Here is a 23,687-nt window from a genome sequence, read left to right on the forward strand (position 1 = left end):
GAACTTCGCCTATTCTAGAACATAAATATGGACACAACCGGTGCAATCAACATCACTATGACTCCAGAGGACTTCGACAAATGCATAGCCGCTATAAGGCAGGAGTGGTGAACTGGAATTTCTTTGTCTCTCCCTGACTCTGTGAATATTTGGGAATCGAGGAATCGAGAGAAATATTTTAAAACACAATACAATTTGATATGATTGGAAGTCCCCATCAAACACGGAATTAAATTTAAACCTAAGCAATCCATCTAAGCTCTAAATGACAGTTCAATCGTCCCAAGTAACTCATTCATCATGCTTGGTAGCTTGAGATTATCCGCTCAAATCATCTCGATAAATAAGTCTAAAACTTGAATTTTAGAGTTTAAATTTAGACTATATCCCTATACTTATCAGGTAGGAGGCTCTCTCTAAATGGACACACAACCAGTATCTCCAAATGGCCACATGGTTAGTATTTCTAAATAGCTACTCGACCGGTATTTCTAAATGGCCACTCGGCCAGTATCTCCAAATGGACTCACGGTAGGTATCTCAAAATGGCCACGGGGTATTTCTAAATGGACACTCGGTCGGTATTTCTAAATGGCCACTCGATCGATATCTCCAAATGGCCACATGGCCGATATCTCCAAATGATCACAGAGTTGGTATTTCTAAATAGTTGCTCAACCCATAAAAAGGTAAATTTCAAATCAACGGTCAACTAGATTCTCATTATAGTCAAAATAAGCAAGGTCAAATTATCCATGAAAGTGATAGCGCTGACCAACTCCAAAAAACTCCTATCAAAATTATCTTAGATTCAATCGACCGTTCAGCAGTTCAATTAGCAGTGTTTAAAAGCTTTATCAGCATCAATCAATAATTCTTAGTCAACAAATTCTGACATATGAAAATCCAGACCCTCGTAGTCATTGCGAGATGTAAACGAGCATGCTCTTGCGCCTATGTCCCAGACACTTGAGCCAACCGGCCGAGTTATAAGTGAACTTGCTCTCACACCTATGTCCCATACTCTCGTGTCGCTCAATTGAGTTGTAAGCGAGCATGTTCTCGCGCCTATGTCTTAGACTCTTTAGCCGACTGGCTAAGTTATAACTGAGTTTGCTTTCACGCCTATGTCCCAGACTCTCGCGTCGCTCGGCCGAGTTATAAGCGAGCGTGTTCTTGCACCTATGTCCTAGACTTTCATGTCACTCGGCCGAGTTATAAGCGAGCATGCTCTCACGCATTTGTTCCAAATTCTTATGTTACTCAGTCGAGTTATAAGCGAGTATGCTCTTGCGCCTATGTCCTAAACTCTCGAGCCCACTGGCCCAGTTATAAGTGAGCTTGCTCTCACGCCTATGTCCCAGACTCTCGTGTCGCTCAGCTGAGTTATAAGTGAGCTTCTCTCACGCCTATGTCCCAAACTCTCAAGTCGACCGACTGAGTAATAAGTGAGCTTGCTCTCACGCCTATGTTGGTGCAGGTTGCAATAGTAATCTAGTTTTGATGTAGATTAATCAAGTTGGACTTGGTCAATATTGAATCCCGAAGGATCAAATGCACTACCTCGATAGATCATATCGAGGCTATGATCCAGGGAGAGCAAAAGCAAAAACGATATTAATAAAACGAACATAATTAAATAATTTATAATTCAAAATTCAATTAAAAATTTAAAATTAATTAAAAAATTCAAAATTGTATTAAAATTTTGAAATTAAATTAAAAATTAAAAATTCAATTAAAATTGGAAATTAAATTAAAAACTCAAAATTCAAAATTCAATTCGAAATTAATTCAAAATTAACATTCAACTTAAATCAAATAAAAATAGAAGAAGGATCCAAAATAGTTGGCACCCCCAACTAAACTACCCAACTGGGTAACCCACTTAATCTACCCGACAGGGTAACCGAACTTTACCTACCCGGCAGGATAAATAGGGTTAGAATAAAAAGGGCTAGGCTTAACTTGACCCACGGTACTGGTGAAGTATTGGATGATAGTACATTGGGGAAGCTTAGTCATCGCATGTCTAGGAAGATATGACTTCGACCTGGTGCATTTGGCTAAGTGGAACTGACCGAAACTACCCTTTATGGATCATAACCAGTAGACCCAAAATACTATAGAAGTATAATAGGAAGCCTACTCTACATAACTGCAAGTCGACCAGATATAATATTTGCAGTTGATATGTGCGCAAGATACCAATCTTGTGCAAAAGAATCATATCTAACATATGTTAAAAGAATACTTAGGTATATTAAGGGAACCTTAAATATAGGACTTTGGTACCCTAAAACTAGCACCTTTGACCTTTTTGGCTATTCTGACTCAGACTATGCCGGGTGCAAATTAGACAGAAAAAGTACAAGTGGTAGTTGTCAAATCCTAGGTCAGTGCCTAGTAAGTTGGTCAAGCAGAAAGTAACATTGTGTTGCTCTATCCACCACTGAAGCTGAATACATAGCCCTAGGAGAGTGTGCAACTCAACTTTTGTGGATGATGCATACCTTAAAAGACTATCAATTAGAATACAAAAATATAAAAATCTTAATTGATAATATAAGCTCAATTAATCTAACAAAAAATCCAATTTACCACTCTAGGACTAAACACATAGAGGTAAAACACCACTTTGTAAGGGATCACGTAGCTAAAGGTGAAATTGCACTCAACTATGTTGAATTCAAATCAAACCTAGCTGACATTTTTACAAAACCCTTACCTGAACTTGAGTTCAGTGCACTTAGAAGACAAATAGGTATGTGCTGGGTAGAGTAGACATTGATTTTCAAATCAAATCTCCACTTTTTCTGCATGTTAAATTTGCTCATCTCATGTTTTAAAAAACTCTAGGAAAATATTGTTTTTAAAATTCGAGTTTTACTAGATTTTCAAAATTTGGACTTAGTTTAGGCTCTACCCTAGAAATCATGTTCCCCTAGATTTAAGCCAGAGCATCTCACAAACACCTAGGTATACCTTGCTTGTGTTTGAAAAACATAGAATGACGTGAGATGCATAGGATACAGCCTGGACTCCAGCATGCTTATATCTGTGCATCATTATGAGTCTGGACGTTAAATACTTTATTAACAGTAATCAGTTTAAGTCTTCCAGCCTTAGTCAAATCTAATTGGACCAAATGACTAAACTTGACTAACCAAGTGAAAGCTGCTGCCCTCTAGGCAATCAGCAAGTAGCTAAAGGTTAGACAGTTGGTGAAGGAAATGGAGATTTTAAGATTGAGCATGCTTGTACTTTAGGGCTCTGATACCTGATCAAAACATTTGAATAAATATTTAACTTGATTCATGCTTGGACTTAAGGACCAACTAAATTTGGATAAATACCCTAATATTTAGTTACTCCCTCTTAGTCCTAAAATTTAATAAATTCTTATTTTTTTTCAAAATTAAGTTTTTAAGCTAAGTACCTTTTAAAACTGAAACTATATTTTCAAAATTCAATGTTTGCAAAAGGCTTAGCGAAGTGATTCATGTATCAACTTTCTAACTTTCTCAAACTTAGCCACCTTTATAAATTTTTTGCTAAAATACCTTTCTAAGTTATCTCTTAGATTCATTCTATACTTAGCTAAAAGTATTAAAAAGCATATTTCTTTACTTGCAAAATTTAACAGACTTCAATTTTTTTTTCAAACAAAAAAATAATAATTTGGCGCCAACTATTTTTTAAAACTTAGCTAAGTTTTTTTTTCAAAATTTAGTTAAGTATTTTTTCCTTAAAACTAAGTTTCAAAAGTGGCTAAAGTCATCCTTTGAAGTCATCCATACATTAGCCTTTTAAACTTAGATGAAAAATATTCCTTTTTAAGTCATCTTTCTCCCTTAGCTAACAATTTTTTTCAGTAAAATTTAATTTTAAGCTAAGTGTTACACACGTATTTTTACCTTCTTTCAAAGCCTAAATCTGTTTTTTTCTAAAAAAAAAACTTAAAACATGCTTTCAACTAGCTTATTTTTTTTTATAAATGACAAAGGGGGAGAGTAGGGAAATTCAAAAGTAAAATTCTGATTCAAGAAGAAAGCCCTGTATTAAGGGGGAGCTTCACAAAATTTAAGTGTTAGGGGAGCTTCACAAAGTTTAAGTGTTAGCTTAAGTTGTGCTTGTATTTGAAATCTATATACTTAAGCTTGCTCACTTAAAATTTTTTATTGATGCATTTGTTTTACTTAACTTTGAATTTCAGTTGTCATAATCAAAAAAGGGGAGATTGTTGGTGCGGGAAGCATCCGACGATCGAACCTGAGTTTTGATAATGGCAAAGGATTCAAAGTTAAGGTATGTGGTGATCTAACAGTCTGAATGAGATTGCAAGAAAGTCATAAGTGTACTTAGGCAAAAGCCCTAACTGTGGTTAGGCAAGGTGAAAACCCTAGGGGATGGTAACCCTAGGTCATAGGGGGTGGTAACCCTATGCGGAAAGTCTTGGTGGATCGAGTGCTTCAGGCAAAAAGTCCTAGGGGGTAACCCTAGGTGGAAAGTCCTGGTGTCGCGAACCAGGTGAAAGACTAGACCAGCCGGGAAGCGAAAGTCCAGCAGAAAGTCCGAAAGCATCGAGCACCGAGCAAAAGTCCAGTCGATCTGGAGGATTGCACTGGCAACAGATAAATCTCCTGAGTGGAGTAGGTGAGGACGCGTTCCCCGTAGAGGGAACAATAGGCGTCGGGTCGACTTAGGGTTTCCGGTCGGAAATCCGAAGTCAGACCCGGACAGTCCGGAGACTGTCATCATATTCTACTTTCATATCTACATTGTTTTGTACTAACTTTGTTTTGTAAGGTATGTGTTTGGGACTAACACTTTTTGCAGGACTAAAGGAGCACAACTTAGCCTCGGATGAACAGTGTCCGAGGCGCCTCCATGGGGCTTGAAGGTGCCTCGGATGCAAAAGCTGAGCTGTCCACGAAGCAAGCTTGGGGCGCCTTGAAGGGAACTCAAGGCGCCTTGGACTGGTGGATGAAGGCGCCTTGGAGAGCACAGAAGGCGCCTTGGAGGGATAAGTCACGACCAGTTCAGGCTTGATCCACGCGGGCGACTTGGCTTGTTTAAGGCGCCTTGGATGAGCTTTAGGGTGCCTTAAGCACTGTTTAAAAAGGGGTTTCGAGCAGCACCTTCAATCAACAATTTCCAAGCGATCCCTTTACAACTAGCTGCTAACAAGACGACCCGGAAGTGCTGCGACTTGACACCGACGACCCGAAGCTCTGAATCTTCATATTACTATATGGTTGTCGGTATAACTGTCTTTTTTAATTGTACTTAATTGTAATATTTGTACTCTATTCGAACTTATAGTTGTTGCCCACGGAAAGCGATCAAGGATCACGGGCCTTCGAGTAGGAGTCGTCACAGGCTTTGAACGAAGTAAATTCCTTCGTGTCTGTGTGCTTGTTCTTATTTTTCGCTGTTTATTACTCTGTTAGTTTTTCGTACGATTTTATGAATTCGAAAAGCGAAATTGCCACGAGCGTTATTCACCCCCCCTCTAGCGCGTCTCAATCCAACACCTTCCTCCATATCGAATGAGTTTGTTTGTGGATCACTAGATCAAACTTCCATTTAGGATGACTATAGGAAATTAATTAAGAGCGGGTGATCTTCCCCATCGGAAGGGGCACAATCTTATTAATGGACTTAGTGTCAAGTAATGGTATACACTTAGGCACGTCTAATAGTATCCTCCCCATCGGAGTCACTGCTATTATTTGTGTGGCCGAAGGAAAACCAACTATTAATTTTATTTGTCATAAAGTTAGGTTGACAAGAATAAAATTAATGGGTAAAACCTCCTCTTACAAATGTTTGATTTTGTATACGTCCACACTATCGTGACATGCAAAATTTACGGTGATTTGAGGTGTTGGTTAATTTAAAATAGTATTGTTTGAGGAATCAATATTATTCTAAATTTAGAGTCTTGACCAAAGTTGATTTTTGTGATTCTTAGAATGACTTTCAACCCACTGGCCATTATACTGAAAGAGAACAAACTTACTGGTCACAACTATATAGATTGGAAAAGGAACCTGAACATTGTTCTTACTGCTGAAAGTTATAATTTTGTACTGACTGACGCTTGCCCTGATGCACCTGACTGTGACTCTACCCCAGAGGAGATTGAGTATCATAATAAATGGGTAAAAGCTGATGAGATTGTGCGGTGTTACATTTTGGCATCAATGTCAAATGTATCGCAACATCAGCATCAAGATTTACCAACAGCTTATGATATAATGAACAATCTCAAAGAACTCTTTGGGCACCAGAGTCGGACTGCTAGGCAAGAGGCAATGAGAAAATTAATGATAGCCACCATGTCTGAGGGAACACCCGTAAGGGATCATATCCTCAAAATGATGGCATATTTGAACAAAATATAAGTTCTTGGAGGAGAAATCGATGGGGAAACCCAGGTCGATATAATTCTCCAAACGCTACCCAGAAGTTTTGAGCAGTTCTGCCTGAACTATAACATGAACAAAAGAAAGTATACGTTGGCGGAACTTCTGACAGAACTACAGGCAGCAGAAGGTATATTTCGTCAAAGTTCTCAGATTCACTATGCTAAAAATGGTTCTACTTCTAAGCCGAAAGACAAGAAGAAGAAGAAACAGGTCTTTTCAGCAAAGAGAGTGAATAAACCTCAAGGACAAAAAGCTGGAATGAAGAATCCGAAGGGCAAGTGCTTCATCTGCAAGCAGTCAGGACATTGGAAGGCGGACTGTCCTCATAGGAATCAGAACAATAAAGGTATATCTCATACTCTAGTAGTTGAAACATGTTTAGCGGTGTTATCTACCAGCACCTGGTGTGTAGATACGGGAGCCACTGATCATGTCTGCAATTCTTTGCAGGGGTTCCAGGAAACCCGACGACTATTTGATGGAGAGATAACTGTCTACATGGGCAATGCTACTAAGGTGGCGGCTTTTACAGTGGGAGACGTCTACTTATCTTTTGATAAGAATAGAAGTTTGATTTTAAGAAATTGTCTTTATATACCCAGTTTTAAAAAGAATTTAATTTCAGTTTCTAAACTGTATTTGGATGGATATTCTGTTTCCTTTAGTAACAATGTCATTATAAAGAGAAATAAGATGATTATCTGTTCTGGTGCATTGATTGACAATTTATATACTTTAAATTCAATTTCTCCTACAAAGCAAAATATGGAAATTAATAACACATCTTCTAATTCCAATAAGAGAAAGGAACCTTCGAAGATGAACTAAACGTATCTTTGGCATCTAAGGCTTGGTCATATTAACTTAAGTAGGATTCAAAGACTCATAGTTGATGGACTCTTGGGTCCATTGGAGTTGGAAAAATTTTCAACCTGTGAATCTTACTTGGAAGGTAGGATGACCAAGAGACCTTTTAAGGCCAAGGGGTATAGAGCCAAAGAAGCGTTAGAACTGGTTCATTTTGATTTGTGTGGTCCTATGTCTATCCAGGCAAGAGGTGGTTTTGAATATTTTGTCTCTTTTATAGATGATTATTCAAGATACGGATACATTTACCTGATGCGCCGTAAGTCTGAGTGTTTTGATAAATTCAAAGAGTACAAGGCTGATGTGGAGAAACGTCTTGGTAAAAGTATCAAGACACTACGGTCTGATCGTGGTGGCGAATACCTCTTAGGAGAATTTAGGAATTACTTATCAGAGGCCGGGATTGTCCGCACCTAGTACACCCCAACAGAATGGTGTGGCAGAATGAAAGAATAGGACTCTTATGGAGATGGTTAGATCGGTGATGAGTTATTCAAAATTACCAAATTCATTTTGGGGATACGCTCTGGAAATGGTAGCGCACATTCTGAACTTAGTACCTTCTAAATAAGTATCTTCTACTCCCACAGAATTGTGGAATGGACGAAAGCCCAGTCTAAGACATATTCGAATTTGGGGTAGTCCAGCACATGTGCTAAATCCTGATGCTGATAAACTAGAATCTCGTACGGAAGTGCGCGTGTTTGTGGATTATCCTAGAGGAACGAAAGGTGGTTTATTTTATAGTCCTAAAGACCAGAAGGTCATTGTTAGCACCAATGCCCAGTTTTTAGAAGAAGACTATATAATGGACCACAAGCCCAGTAGCAAAATTGTTCTAGAAGAACTTAGAGAGGACACATCTACTTTAGTACCAACAGTACAAGATGAAGTACCACAATAGACTGCAACACGTGTCACACATGATACACAACCACTGACAGTACCTCGTCGTAGTGGGAGGGTTGTAAGGTAACCTGAGAGATTCATGTTTTTGGGAGAGTCTTCAGACTTGATCTCGGGCAAACATGAACCTGATCTCCGGACATATGACGAAGCATTCCAAGATATAGATGCAGTATCTTGGTAAAAGACAATGAATTCTAAAATAGAGTTTATCTATTCTAATAAGGTCTGGGAGCTTGTAGAACCACCTGATGGTGTAAAAGTCGTTGGATGCAAGTAAATCTATAAAAGGAAAAGAGGGACAGACGGGAAGGTAGAAATCTTCAAAGCAAGGTTTGTTGCGAAAGGGTATACTCAGAAAGAGAGAATCGATTATGAGGAGACTTTTTCGCCGGTAGCTATGCTAAAATCTATCCGGATACTCTTATCCATTGCCGCTCATATGAATTATGAGATTGGCAAATGGATGTCAAGACAGCATTCCTTAACGGAAGTCTTGAAGAAAACATCCATATGAAGCAACCAGAGGGATTCATTGAAAAAGGCAAAGAGCATCTAGTGTGCAAGCTCAATCGGTCCATTTATAGACTGAAGCAAACTTCAAGATCTTGGAACATCCATTTTAACGAAATAATCCAGTCTTATGGATTTATTCAGTGTCCGGATGAGTCTTGTGTATACAAGAAGTGTAACGGAAACGTGGTGGTATTTCTTGTACTATACGTAGATGATATTTTGTTAATTGGCAAAAATGTCAAGGTATTATCAGACGTAAGGGTATATTTGTCCAAACAATTTGATATGAAGGACTTAGGAGAATGTGTACACATTCTTGGGATCAAAGTCATAAGGGATCGCAAGAAAAGAATGTTGTGTCTATCTCAAGATTTATATATAGATACGATTCTTGCTCATTTTAGCATGCAGAACTCTAAGAAAGGTTTCTTACCTTTTAGGCATGGAGTAGCCTTATCTAAAGAGATGTCTCCGAAGACATCAAAGGAGATGGAGGATATGAAGGCAGTTCCTTATGCTTCGGCTGTAGGAAGTCTTATGTATGTAATGCTGTGTACGAGACTTGATATCTATTTTGTCGTGGGCATGATTAGCAGATATCAGAGTAACCCTGGACAAGGACATTGGACTGCTGTAAAACATATATTGAAGTACCTGAGAAGAACTAGAGATTATATGCTAGTCTACCAAGAAGACGATTTGCTCCCTGTGGGTTACACGGATTCGGACTTTCAATCAGATAGCGACAATAGTAAGTCTACGTCGGGCTATGTGTTTACTCTAGGAGGTGGAGTCATTGCATGGAGGAGTGTTAAGCAGAAATGCGTCTCAGACTCAACCATGGAAGCTGAGTATGTGGCAACCTCTGAGGCAGCTGATCCGGCGGTAAGAACAGGGGACCCCCGTTCTGTGGAGTCAACGCCACGTGGAAGTCAAAGGGCATGTGGCCGGCCGGAGAGGGGGGGTCGACCGGCCGGCCGGTGTCTAGTTGATGGTTAAAGGCACCCTGGCGAAAGTCAAGGTTCCGGCGCTCATTGGATAAGATCGCAGGGGCGAACGGAGGGCACGCTCGGCCGAAGACAGGAGGTAGCATACTGCTAGCAGTATCCACAAAGCACGTGACTGAGAATCTCCCAACCACCATAAATATCCGGTCGGCCGGACATAAGGCGAAGGCTGTCCGGCCGGATGTTAGGCAAGGGGTAAGGGGAAAAGGACAAGGGACATCTTTTTCTGACAGCAGGCATGTTCTACGTTCAGGCCATACTCAAAATCCTACAGCAGAAGGATCCACCGTCCCATCAAAGACGTGCTCAAACTGTAGCAGTATGGTGTCAGGTAAGCTCCTCTGACAAGCCCATACTATGACATGGAAAAGGACACGTGTACACCTCGGTATGTGTGCACTCGTTTCTCCACAGCCCTATATAAAGGCCCTCATCCTTCACTGGAGGTACGCGTTCTACAATATTTGGAGCCACTTCTTCACTGTTCGCTTACCTGACTTGAGCGTCGGAGGGTCGTCGCCGGGAACCCCTTCCCGACCCGACTTCTGTGCAGGTTCGCCGGAGGTTCGTGCGACCAGACGGAGATCTACGTCATCGACTAGGAGAGCGCCACGTGCCCAGCGTCCGTTGGTTCAACGATTCGGACAGGATCAATTTGGCGCCATCTGTGGGAACGCTCCTGCATCCGAACGGAAACAATGGATGAGGCTGGATGACAGCACACAGTGACGCTTTCCACGGAGGAACTCGACGCTCTGATCGAGTTGAGGGCCGCTAAGCTAGTGAAACAAAAATAGAAGGCACCAGCCGAGCGGCCTGAGCAGCAAGCCACATCAGCATCTGGTGGCCGAGCGGAAGCACCCCCAGCCACAGTTCCATTCCATCGAGCTCTCTTCCGCACTCCTCCTGAAGCTGCAGCAACTAATCGGGATAGAGGCTCTTCGTCAGATGAAGTACCAATGCGGGATAACAGAAAAGGCAAAGCCCCCGATCGGATGCTTCACCCGAGCGGGTCAATCGTCAATTCTCAGAGGCCATCTTGAAGGACCCTCTGCCAAAGCACTACGTGCCCCCGGCGATCGGTGAATACAATGGGACCACCAATCCGGATGATCATTTGGGTAAATTCGACAACACTGCTACCCTTCACCAATATATGGATGGGGTGAAGTGTCGAGTTTTTGTTACCACCCTCTCGGGATCGGCTCAATGGTGGTTTCGGAGGCTGCCGGACGGATCCATCACAAGCTTCAAAGACTTTCGTACGGCCTTCCTCTACCACTTTGCCAGTAGTCGGCGTTATCAGAAGACAAGTGTCAGCTTGTTCGCTATCAAGCAAGAGCCAAGAGAGCCGCTCAGAGCTTATATCCAGCGATTCAACCATGTGGCCATGGACATTCCAACAGCCACCTCAGAGACAATGATGAACGCATTTACACAAGGCCTCGTGGACGGGGACTTCTTCCGCTCGCTCGTTCGGAAGCCGCCCCGAGACTACGATCATATGCTGCATCGGGCCAACGAATACATCAATGTGGAGGAAGCCCAAGCTGCCCGAAGGAAAGAAACTCCAACCGAGCGGACTCCTCCGGCCGAGCGGAAGACCGTCGAGCTCCGACGTTAAAAATCGAGAGACGAGCCGGCATCTATAAACCCTCCGAGCGGAAGACCGTCGAGCTCCGACGTTAAAAATCGAGAGACGAGCCGGCGTCTATAAACCCTCCGAACGGAAGACCGTCGAGCTCCAACGTTAAAAATCGAGAGACGAGCCGGCGTCTATAAACCCTCCGAGCGAAAGACCGTCGAGCTCCGACGTTAAAAATCGAGAGACGAGCCGGCGTTTATAAACCCTCCGAGCGGAAGACCGTCGACCTCCGACGTTAAAAATCGAGAGACAAGCCGGCGTCTATAAACCCTCCGAGCGGAAGAACGTCGAGCTCCGACGTTAAACATCGAGAGACGAGCCGGCGTCTATAAACCCTCCGAGCGGAAGAGGCCAACAAAAGGGTTGTAAGTGTCTAAGAAACTCGCCATCAATATCGTTTAAACATCTCTACGTTCCGAATGTTACGTATTCGGAATATTACATATTTAGCCGAGCAGAAGAATCACGCCAAATACTTCGTAAAAGTCCCTTTCAAATACCAGAAATGTGATAATAGACTAGTGGACAACGCACCCATTGGCTGGCAAAAGGACAAAGTAAAGGGAAGGAAAGCATTGCATTAAAAATAAAACGTTAGGCCGAGCGGCCTAAGTACAAAAAGGATCATCTTTTGGCCGAGCGGCCTAATTACATGTAGACTCCTACTCTAAATAATCGTAAAGGTCCTTGGGAATATCATCCAGAAGTGCCACTTGATCTCCAGCCGGGATAGTCGTGGAGTCCGAAAGAAGACCCTTAGACTTCAAATAAGCGGTGGTGGCGGCCATTGCGAGGTCGAAGGCCTTGCACATCCGCTCGCAGACTTTCTCCGAGAATTCGGGCGAGCGAATGTAGCTCTGTCTTAGGGCAGCGACCCGACTCGGCTCGGCCTCTTGATATTGTTGGAAGGCCGCTTGGGAGGCAGTAAGCGCCTCCTTCATATTCTGAAGCTCTTCCTTCTGCTTGTCTGCGTCGACCGAGCGGCCCGCCTGTTAGAGTGTATACTAAAAGCCTAGCTTTTTGTATAAACATTTATCTAGAAATAAGAATCACATTGGTCAAATATCTACATTTATGATAAATGTAGTTGTTCAATTAATTTATATTGTAGATAACATGGTGTGTGGTGTCACACACAGAGGATCATGTTATCAGTACCTTATAAATTATAAACAGTAGCTCACGACCATAATGGAAAGGAACAAACCATTGGAAGGTCGTAGTGTAATTAGATATTAGTTTATCTTAACTATATAATTACACTAGTACACTTAGAGTGTATTGAGTAGGACCATTAGAGGTCGTTTCTTTTATACTGACTTTATAAAGAAACAAAGACCTCCGTTATTATGGAAGTGTGTGCTCTTAATCCTAATATAATAACAAGCATATATGTTTGATATTTATTTCTTTAATTTATCAATGGGTGAGATTTAGTTCGATGAATCAATAAACCCGATAAGCTGGGAAATGGTATCACTTATAGTGTGTGTTGTTGATTATAGAAGGAAACTGTGTCCTAGAGATACTAGGTTGATAATGTCCCCAAGAGGAGCTCATAAGGATTGTCATGTTAAACCCTGCAGGTGGACTTAGTCCGACATGACGATAAGGTTGAGTGGTACTACTCTTGGACCTAGATATTAATTAAATGAGTTGTCAGTAACTCACTTAATTAGTGGACATTCGATATCTTAAACACAGGGAGACTAACATGCTCATAATAAGAAGGAGCCCAAAATGTAATTTGGGATTGGTGCGGTAGTTCAATAATAGTTCTTTAGTGGAATGAATTATTATTGATGAAATTAAGTTGTGTGTTAAGGCGAACACGGGATGCTTAATTTCATCGGAGACCAAAACCAATTCCTCCTCGGTCCCTATCGTAGCCTCTAGTATATAGAGATTTATACCCACCGTGATACCCACCTTCTTACCCATCCAATGGGGGCCAAGCTAGCTTGGAACCCAAGCTAGGGCCGCCAAGACCAAGTGGATGAGTTATAGGTGGTCGGCCAAAGCTTGGGTCCCAAGCTTGGGTGGCCGCCACTAGAATATTAAAAGGATTTTTATTAAAATTATTTCTTATGTGGATATCATGATTTTAAAGAGAGTTTAAAAATTAAAATTTCCTTTTATAACTTTCTACAAAGATTAAGAGAAGAGATTAATCTCTTTCCTTATTTGTAGATTAAAAGGATGGTTTTAATTTTGGTAAAACTTTCCTTATTTGTAAATCATCTACATGTTTAAAGAGAGTTTAAAATTTGAAATCTTTCCTTATTTGTTGATTAAAGGAGGATTTTAAATTTTAAGAAAACTTTCCTTTTAACCATGTTCATGATTTAAAGAAAGTTTAAAATTAATAATTCTCTTTTATTAGTTTCTACAAAAGATTGAGAAAAGATTTGATATCTTTCCTTATTTGTAGATTAAAAGAGATTTTAATTTTAGAGATAACTTTCTTTTATCCACATGTTTAAAAGAAAGATTTTAATTTATTAAATTTCCTTTTATAAACCAATCATGAAGGGATTAAATTATTGGAGAAATTTTATAAATTTCTGGAGACAATTTAGGAAGTTTTAATTAATTAAAACTCTCCTTGTTTATAACTTGATGGTGGCGGCCATGTAAATTGAGAAAAGGAAAATTGTTTTAATTAAATAAATTTTTCCTTTTCATGGCAAAAGAATTAAGGAAGTTTTAATTAAATTTCCTTATTTGCCAAGACCAAGGATTATAAAAGAGGGGTAGAGAAGGCTTTATGGTGAACAACCTCTATTATTTCTCTCCCTCTTTTCCTTGGTGTTGTGGGCCAACCTCTTCCTCTCTTCCTCTTGGTGGTGGCCGAACCTTCTCTATTTGCTTGGAGCTCTTGTGGTGGCGGATACTACTTGGAGAAGAAGAAGAAGAAGGAGAGAAAGCTTGTATCCCTTGGAGCTTGGTTGGTGGAAAAGATCTTCATCTTTTGGAAGCTTTGTGCTTGGCCGAAACTTGAAGAAAGGAGAAGAAGGTGCTTGGGGGGATTCTCATCTCGGAAGATCATTGCCCACACAACGGCCGAGGTTAGAAGAGGAATACGGTAGAAGATCAAGAGGTCTTTCTAAAAGGTATAACTAGTATTTTTCTTTCCGCATCATACTAGTTATTTTTGAAATAATACCAAATACAAGAGGCTTACGATTCTAGTATTTCGAATATGTTTTTCAAGTTGTGTTCTTTTGTTTTATTTTTCCTTGTGATTTGATTGTTCTTTTCGTTAACCTAAAGTTATTTTAGGAAATTAAATATTAGATTTCTATAAAAGGTTTTGTCTAGTCGGTGGTGGTTGCTCCCATATCCAAGAAGGCCATGTGCCTCGCCACGTCAGTACTGGGAACCAATTATGGAAATTAATATTTAATGAAATTAATAACTTAAGGTGATTTGGGTCGAACGTGTTAAGTTCCGCAGGAGATCCAAGTCAAAACCTAAAAGAACAAATAGATTAAGTTTTGGATCAAACGTGTTAAGTTCCGCAGGCGATCCAAAATTTAATTTAAAAGAACACATGGTAGCTAGGAAAAGGTTCAGACCTTTGTACAAAATTTTTGTACAGTGGAACCTCTAGGCTTTCCGAGTAGCAACCAACACCGCCTTCTCGCTATCGAGCTGCTCCATCAGCTCTAGGCCCCGAGCCTCCACGTTCTTCTTCTCCAAGTCGGAAATGACCGTGTTTTTTTCGAGTGGTGGCCAGGGTTATTTTTGTGTCGAGTGACTTGACTTGTCTCTCAGACTCGGCCAAGGCGTGGGCCTGATCGGCCGTCTTTTTCTGCTCGGCCGCCAACAAACCTTGAGCTTTCTTCAGCTCCTTTTGCAGCTCAGAATAAGAGGGGCCTTGTGGGCCGGACGGACCGACTGTCGCCTTCAGTTGTCGTAGTTCTTCATCTACCAGGGTCAGGTGATTGGAGACAGCAATCTCCTCCACCCATCTCTGACAGAAGAAATAAGAAGTTGTTATTGTCCGATCGGAAGGAATGCATACAAAACTCGGGAAAAATTAGACTTACCCCCGTGGCCTGCTGCATATGGCTGTTGGCCAAATTGCGGATGGGGATCAGCGCGACGCGTGCCCGAGCGTCGGCCCACATCTCAGCTAAGGGGCCCTTCAAAGTGATGGTATGCTCGGGCGTTGTCGGTTGGTCGGCCTCTGGCAGCAGTTCTTCAGTTGGAAGATGAAGAGTGACTCATATCGTGCGGCCATGACCTGGGGTCGTCCGACCGGCATCCGGAAGAGGATCAGAGGCTGGCGCCAAAAACTGAGAGTGGATGGTTGAACGCCGGATTGGCTGAGAGGGCGGAAGGGTGCTGACCGGGATAGCCTCAATAGGGGCCGCCGGCTCGTCCCATTCCGAAGGGGTCCGATCGGACGAAATGGATTCGACCTCCAAAGCCTTTCCGCGAGCACTTGCGGTGGCTCGGGCGGAGGGTTGAATGGCAGACTTGGCTGAGCGGACGGGAGTCTCCACTCGGAGCTTTTTCGGGAGAGGCTGCTCTTCTTCCGGAGCTGAGCCGTCTCCCCGAGTGGAAGGCTCTTGGCTGATGGTTGCTCCAGCCGCTGGCTCTGGGAGAGAAGCCTGAGCGGCCGACTCCCCGGCATGTGTCCCGCTCTCTTCTTCATGCGAGCCGACCGGCTGGATGCCGAGCGCCTCCATCTCCCTGGCTGCCGCGGCTTCGAGCGCTGCCACCTTTCTCTTCAAAATGCCGGCCATTACCGAGTCCATGACGATGTCCGCTGCAAAAGAAAGAAGAGAAATCAGTTAGCAATTAAAACATACGCGCAAGTAAAATTATTACCGAAGCTGCTCGGAAGAGGAGTCCGTATTGGACTCAGGCCGAAGATGTACATCACTCCTTCATGAAGAAGCTTATTGATGTCAAGTCGCAGACCGGCTAGCATATTTACAGCGTGGAGGTAGTCCGGGCGGGTCTTGAATTTCTTCAGCTCGGGAGTGGAGGGTAGGTCGACCTGCCACTTGGTCCGGAAGTTTACCTGATCGGGCATGCGAATATAGAAAAAATGCTCCTTCCAATGTTTATTGGAAGAATGCAGTTTATTGAAGAAGACTAGGCCGGGCCGAGCTTGGAACATGAAGGTGCCCGGCTCGGACTGCTTGGGGTAATAGAAATAATAAAAGACCTCCGGTCGGAGGGGGATGTTGTGGATTTTGAACAAAACGACAACACCACAGAGGAGGCGAAAGGTGTTGGATACTAGACTGCCGAGAGGAACACTGAAAAAGTTACAAACATCTATAATGAAGGGATGTACAGGGAAACGCAGACCGGCAGTAAACTGGTCGCGGAAGACACAGAAAGCTCCGCGCGGCGGCCTGTGCGGCTGAGCGGAGGGACCGGCTAAAAGAAGTTCAAAATCATCGGGGATTTCAAAATTATCGGTCAGAATATCAAAGTCACGCTGGTCGAATCGTGACTGCATGGTGATGTACCATGGGCCGAGAGACTAGTCTTCAGGATGAGAAGAACTAGTCATGGTCCGAGCGGATGAAACCAAAAAAAGATGACAGAAGACAAAAACAAGAAGAGGACACCGGAACAGTACCCCGGGAGCGAAAACTGGGAGGAGAAATGTAAAGAAAGCACCGGAAACAAGAAAGAAAGGAGGAGAACCTTACGAGAAAAAGGAGGATCGAAGGAAGAACACCGGAGATCGCCGTAAACAGGAGAACACGATCGCCGGAGCTCTAAAACGCGAGGGATAAACGGGAGCACGCGAAAGAAGGAGTGAGGCGACGGAGGAGAAAACGAAGACTTTATAGGGTGGAGGCCGGACGGCCTCCACCGTTGGATCCAGGTCACGGGAATCAAAGCGCGCATCACGCCGTCCATTTCGAACCGCCTCGATCCCTTCAACGCACCACGCTGCCGCCGCCGTACGATGACGACAATGTGCCATGTGGCATTCCGCCATTCGAAGCATTTAATGAGCGCATGCTCAGCCTTAATGTCGGAGATTGGCGCAGATTACGAGGAGGTTAAAGGGATGTTGCTGTGGAATAACCTTAAGGTCACCCCTGCGGTAGGCCGATCGGAGGATAAGGGCACGAAGGTGCCGTCCGGTTAGACTCGCAGTCCAGTCAGTCGGACTAATTGCCTCCTTCGACTAGACTTGAAGGGGAGGCAAGTGATCCGGCGGTAAGAACAGGGGACCCCCGTTCTGTGGAGTCAACTCCACGTGGAAGTCAAAGGGCAGGTGGTCGGTCGGAGAGGGGGGGGGTCGACCTGCCGGCCAGCCGGCCGGTGTTTAGTTGATGGTTAAAGGTACCCTGGCGAAAGTCAGGGTTCCGGCGCTCATTGGACAAGATCGCAGGGCCGAGCGGAGGGCACGCTCGGCCGAAGACAGGAGGTAGCATACTGCTAGCAGTATCCACAAAGCACGTGACTGAGAATCTCCCAACCACCATAAATATCCCGCCGGCCGGACGTAAGGCGAAGGTTGTCCGGCCGGATGTTAGGCGAAGGGTATGGGGAAAAGGACAAGGGACATCTTTTTCTGACAGCAGGCATGTTCTACGTTCAGGCCATACTCAAAATCCTACAGCAGAAGGATCCGCCGTCCCATCAAAGACGTGCTCAAACTGTAGCAGTATGGTGTCAGGTAAGCTCCTCTAACAAGCCCATACTACGGCATGAAAAAAGACACGTGTACACCTCGGTATGTGTGCACTCGTTTCTCCATAACCCTATATAAAGGCCCTCATCCTTCACCGGAGGTACGCGTTCTACAATATTTTGAGCCACTTCTTCACTGTTCGCTTACCTGACTTGAGCGTCGGAGGGTCGTCGCCGGGAACCCCTTCCCGGCCCGACTTCTGTGCAGGTTCGCCGGAGGTTCGTGCGACCAGGCGGAGATCTACGTCATCGACTAGGAGAGCGCCACGTGCCCAGCGTCCGTTGGCTCAACGATTCGGACAGGATCAGCAGCCAAAGAAGTTGTATGGCTCAGGAACTTTCTAATGGACTTAGATGTGATTCCTGGTTTGCCCAAAATCATCACAATTTATTGTGATAATAGCGGTGCAGTTGCAAACTCGAAGGAACCGCGAGCCCATAAGGCAAGTAAACATATAGAGCGCAAGTACCACCTGATACGAGACATCGTCAAGCGAGGAGAAGTTGTCGTCGCCAAGATTACATCAGCAAATAACCTGGCAGATCCTTTCACTAAGGCCCTTCCGGCGAAAGCTTTTGATCGGCATGTAGAGGGGATGGGAATCAGATGTATGGCAACAGATATGACAGCTTAGTCTTTTAGTATAACTGGGAGATTGTTGGAGTGTATACTAAAAGTCTAGTTTTTGTAAACATTTAATTTTGAAATAAAAGAATCACATTGGTCAATATCTGCATGTATTTGTTAAATGTAATTGTTCAATTAATTTATATAGTAGATAACATGGAGTGTGGTGTCACACTCAGAAGATCATGTTGTCGGTTCTTTATAAATTATAAATAGTTGCTCACGACTAAGATGGAAAGGAACAAACCATCGGAATAGTCATAGTGTAATTAAGTATTAGTTTATCTTGATTAATAAATTACACTGATACACTCTAAGTGTATTGAGTATGACCATTTAGGTAAGTTCTTTTTGTATTGACTTAATAAAAGAACTAGACCTTAGTTATTATGGAAGTATGTGCTTTTAATCCTAATATAATAACAAGCACATATATTTAATATTTATTTCTTTGACTTATCAAAGGGTGAGGTTTAGCTCGATAAATCAATATGCCCGATAAGTTGGGAAATGATATTACTTATAGTGTGTGTTGTTGATTCTAGAAGGAATCTGTGTCCTAGTTATCTAGGTCAAGAATGTCCCCAAGAGGAGATCATAAGGATTGTCATGTTAAACCCTGCAGGTGGATTTAGTCCGACATGACAATGAAGTTGAGTGGTACTACTCTTGGAGCTAGATATTAATTAAATGAGTTGTCAGTAACTTAATTAGTGGACATTCGTAATCTTAAACACAGGGAGACTAACACACTCATGATAAGAAGGAGCCCATAATGTAATTTGGGATTGGTGCGGTAGTGCAATAATAACTCTCTAGTGGAATAAGTTATTATCGATGAACTTGAGTTGTGTATTCGAGGCCAACACGGGACACTCAAGCTCATCGGAAGGCCAAGACCAATTTCTCCTCTAGGTCCCTGTGGTAGCCACATTAAAGCCTCAAATCCATCCAAATATAAGCCCATCTTGGTATCCAAGAAGGGGGTCGGTCCAATGCTTGGTGACTAAGAAAGGGCCGGCTACATCCTCTTCTATAGGGATTGACCCTATTGCTTGGTGTCCAAGCATGTAGGGGCCGGTCACAATATTCAAACAAGGAGGGTTGTTTTGAATTTTTAAAATCTTCTCTTTGTAGAAAACTATAAGTTTTAAAAGAGATATTTTAATTTTAAAAACTTTCCTTATTTGAATTAGGCCACATGTTTTAAAAAAAAGTTTAAAAGATTTTAAAACTTTCCTTTTTTAACCATCCTCATGGTTTAGAAAAAAAAAAAGAGAAGTTTTAAAATTTAAATTTTCTATCACCATGTTAAAAAAGGAAATTTTATAAGAGAAGTTTTAATTTTTAAAACATGGTTTAAATTTTTAGAACTTTTCTTTTTTAAACTCCTACTTTAGGAAAGAGAGATTGTAAAATTTTATAAGAGTTTTTCTTCTTGTAAAATTTTATTAAAAAAAATTATTTCCTTCCTCTTATAGGGGTCGGCCACCCTTGCTTGGTGCCCAAGCAAGGTGGCCGACCAAAATAAAATTAAAATAAAATCATCATTCAACTAATTTGGTGATTGATTCAATCAAGAGGAAAAAAAAAGAAAAATAAAAGGGAAAACGAAAAACTCTTGGAAGATTTTAATTTTTGTAAATATTCTTCCCTTATTTGCCTTGAGCAAGTATTATAAAAGAAGGGGTGAGCAGGCTTCATGAGATACAATTCTTATTCTCTTGGTGGAGTCTCTCTAGGTAGTCGGCCCTCCCTCTCCCCTTCTCTTTTCCCTTTTGCTCTCTTCTCCTTGGTGGTGGTGGTGGCCGGATTTTAGAGGAAGAGGAAGAAAGCTTTTGGGTGGTGTTCATCTTGAAGGATCGTCGCCCACACGACGTACAAGGCGAGGCGAGGAATACGGCAGAAGATCTTGAGGTCATTAGCATACAAAAAGAAGGTATAATTAGCAATTGTTTTCCGCATCATGCTAGTTATTTCTTTTTGTAAGAATTCCAAACACAATAGACATTAGATCTAGTTTTTCAAATTAGTTTTTTGAGCTTGTGTTTTCTTCTTTTTCGAATTTGTGATTCGATTGTTCTTTTTTGTTAACCTAGAGTTATTTAAGGAAATTAAATATTAGCTTTCCTTAAAAGGCTTTGTCTAGGCGGTGGTGGTTGCTCACATATCCAAGAAGTCATGTGTCTCGTCATGCAGTCCTGGAAGCCAATTTTGGAAATTAATATTTAATGAAATTAATAACATAGGTGGATTTGAATCAATAGTGTTAAATTCTACTTGCGATTCAAATCTAAACCATTAAGAACAGATAAGTTAAATTTAGAATCAATGATGTTAAGTTCCGTCTGTGATTCCTAATTTAACTTCTAAAGAACACAATAGGTTATTTAAGGAAAGGTTCGACACTTGTACAAAATTTTTGTACAGTGGAACCGGTACGATTTTCTTATGACTAACCAACAATATCTGCTAGAAAATGTAGCTATCAAATAAATGACTTACCAAGTGGCTACTTCAACATGTAGAGGCCTTCCTGCAGTCCACCAGGAAACCATCCCTGCACGCGTTTGTAGCCGGCGTCGTCCCTGCACGTTATAAGAATAATTCCTTCTAATATATGTAGGCTATAATGGTGTGGAATAACAAATTTAAATGAAACGAATTATCATTGGGAATGGAGAGAGGTGGACTAACTGTCACAACAGCTGTGAGGTTGAAGACGCTGATGAATCTTTGTCGGCGCTGCTGTGAGGTCCGACGGATGACGAACGACAGAGACGGAGGGAGCGAGAGAGAGATCGCGAGCAAGGAAGAGAGAGAGAGAGAGCGGCGAGGGAGAGATTTTAGTATTAACCTTTCTCGGCGGGTTGTGAGGTCGGTCGGACGCCAGACAACGAAGATGACGGGAGCGAGGGGGAGAGAGAGAGCGAGGAGGGAGATTTTAATGCTTCCATCGCAAGCCGCAACCTAAGAGCATCTGCAACGCGCCAGTTAATGTCGCGTTATAATGCAACTGTGCATTAACGCCGCGTTGCAAAAGAAGACGTGGCGTTAAAACTTTTGAACGCGTTCAAATGTTTATGGGGTTGGCCAGGGCGGGCCCACCCCATGTGTAAATTATCTTTTTTAATTTTTTTATTTTTAAAGGCATGGATAGCGTTTTTTATGTTTTTATTTTTTTAAAATGTAACCGTTTTTGAAAAGGTTAATTTTTACATAACGGCTTTTTTAAATAACAGTTTTTTTAAATTTAAAATTAAATAACGGCTATTATTTAACGGTTACTTTTTAACGGCTAGTTAACAGCTAATTCAAAATTTCATCTATAAATAACCATCAATATGCACACATACTTTCATTCCAACTCACTACTCTTTCAATTCTACTCTCTAAATTCTCTCCCCATCCAAGTTCCTACCATCTTATTTTCTATCCGAAATGGATGAAAATAATAGGGCATTTTTTACAAATTTCTTGAATTCTACAAACAACTCACAAGAATATTCATCTTCCCAAAATCCACAAATTCCACCAAATTATCAATACCCATATCCATTTCCCAATATATCGTTTCCTCCACAAAATCTTCAAAATTTCCAAGGTTTTGGAACTCTATGAATCATCTGAATTATGCCCCTCGAGGTCCATATCAACCGCTTCCAGCCGAATATTGGCAAAACATGAGTCATCCGTATTTCACGCCATTGGCTATTCATGGATATGGTACCCCGCACACAACTAGTATGTCTTTCACTCCTTCGATGTCAAATGAACCTGCAACTCCAACTTTTGTCCCGGAGACTCAACTTTCCGACCGTGAATCCCCAATTGAGGTGGTTAATTTAGAAAAGGTGATTTCAAATGCTGAGGGTACAAGAAAGCGTTCAAGTTGGACAAAGGTTGAAGACGAGGTCTTAGCAAGAAGTTTTGTCACTATCAGTGATAATCCAATAATCGGCAATGATCAAAAGGCGGATGCTTTTTGGGGACGGGTTGCAAGCTACTACAATGAGAATCTTCCCCTAGGTTCAAACACCAGAAGTGCAAATGTTATACGGTCACATTGGCACAATACAATCCAAAAGAAGGTATATCAATTCAACGCAAATTACAATAGTATTATAGTTCATATCGAAGTGGTCACAGTGATGAAGATATATTGAGGTTTGCGTACGAAAAATATCTATCCGGAAACAATGGTGTTGCATTCAATCTCGAACATGTGTGGAGAATTGTCAAAGACCGTCCAATGTTTACTCCACAGTCCACTGATCACTTTGTGGCGACAAAGAAGACGAGGACCTCAGAGTCAGGAGCAAGCATTGTAATATTGTAATTTCATTTTTCTAACTTTATAATTTCGTTTTCCTAACATTGTAATTTTATTTTCTGACAAACATTTATTTAATTTAATAAATATATTTAAAAATTAATATTATTTTTAAAAAATAATAAAATTTTATTTTAAAACGTAAAATTATTATTAAAAATAATAATAATAATTTAAATATTTTAAAACATATTTATTTAATATGGTATAATGTTAAAATGAATGAGTGGACGGTGAGACCCATGAATAATGAGTATTAACGTTAAAAGGGATGTGGGTGAAAGAAGGATGTTGTTATAAAGAGTATGTGATAGTGGGCCCCATACTTTTTGATGATGTGATAAGTGTTATAATACTATAGCATTGTGGATGCTATAATAAATTACACGATGACATCCACGTGTCGACTAATTAGATTCTGTTCCAGTTCATATCCACGTGTTGGATTCCAACCTAACATCCATCAGCCTATTTGCCAACCAACTTAGCCCGTCTTATCTCGACTTGGGTCCAGTTGAGCAGCCAATCGCAGGCTTCCTGGGTCGGCAAATCCGTTCCAGACGAACACCGAGGCAGCAGAAGAAGAACGCGTCCGTCTTGCCGGTCCCCTCACGTTCCCACTCCCGCGTTTCGACGCTTTCCGCGTCGTTTCCCATTTCCAGACCCGCGAAAACCA

The 23,687-nt window shown here is 41.8% G+C and overlaps 1 protein-coding gene across 1 annotated transcript; it reads left to right on the forward strand.

Annotated features, from left to right (window-relative positions):
• Nucleotides 1-22,361: 22,361 nt before the first annotated feature.
• Nucleotides 22,362-22,844, forward strand: LOC122055233 (glutathione S-transferase T3-like). Its single transcript, XM_042616603.1, has one exon. The coding sequence runs from the start codon at nt 22,362-22,364 to the stop codon at nt 22,842-22,844; it is 483 nt and encodes a 160-aa protein (XP_042472537.1).
• Nucleotides 22,845-23,687: the final 843 nt, after the last annotated feature.

This window comes from Zingiber officinale, chromosome 3B (genome assembly GCF_018446385.1).
Source record: "Zingiber officinale cultivar Zhangliang chromosome 3B, Zo_v1.1, whole genome shotgun sequence".
Classification (NCBI taxonomy): Eukaryota; Viridiplantae; Streptophyta; class Magnoliopsida; order Zingiberales; family Zingiberaceae; genus Zingiber; species Zingiber officinale.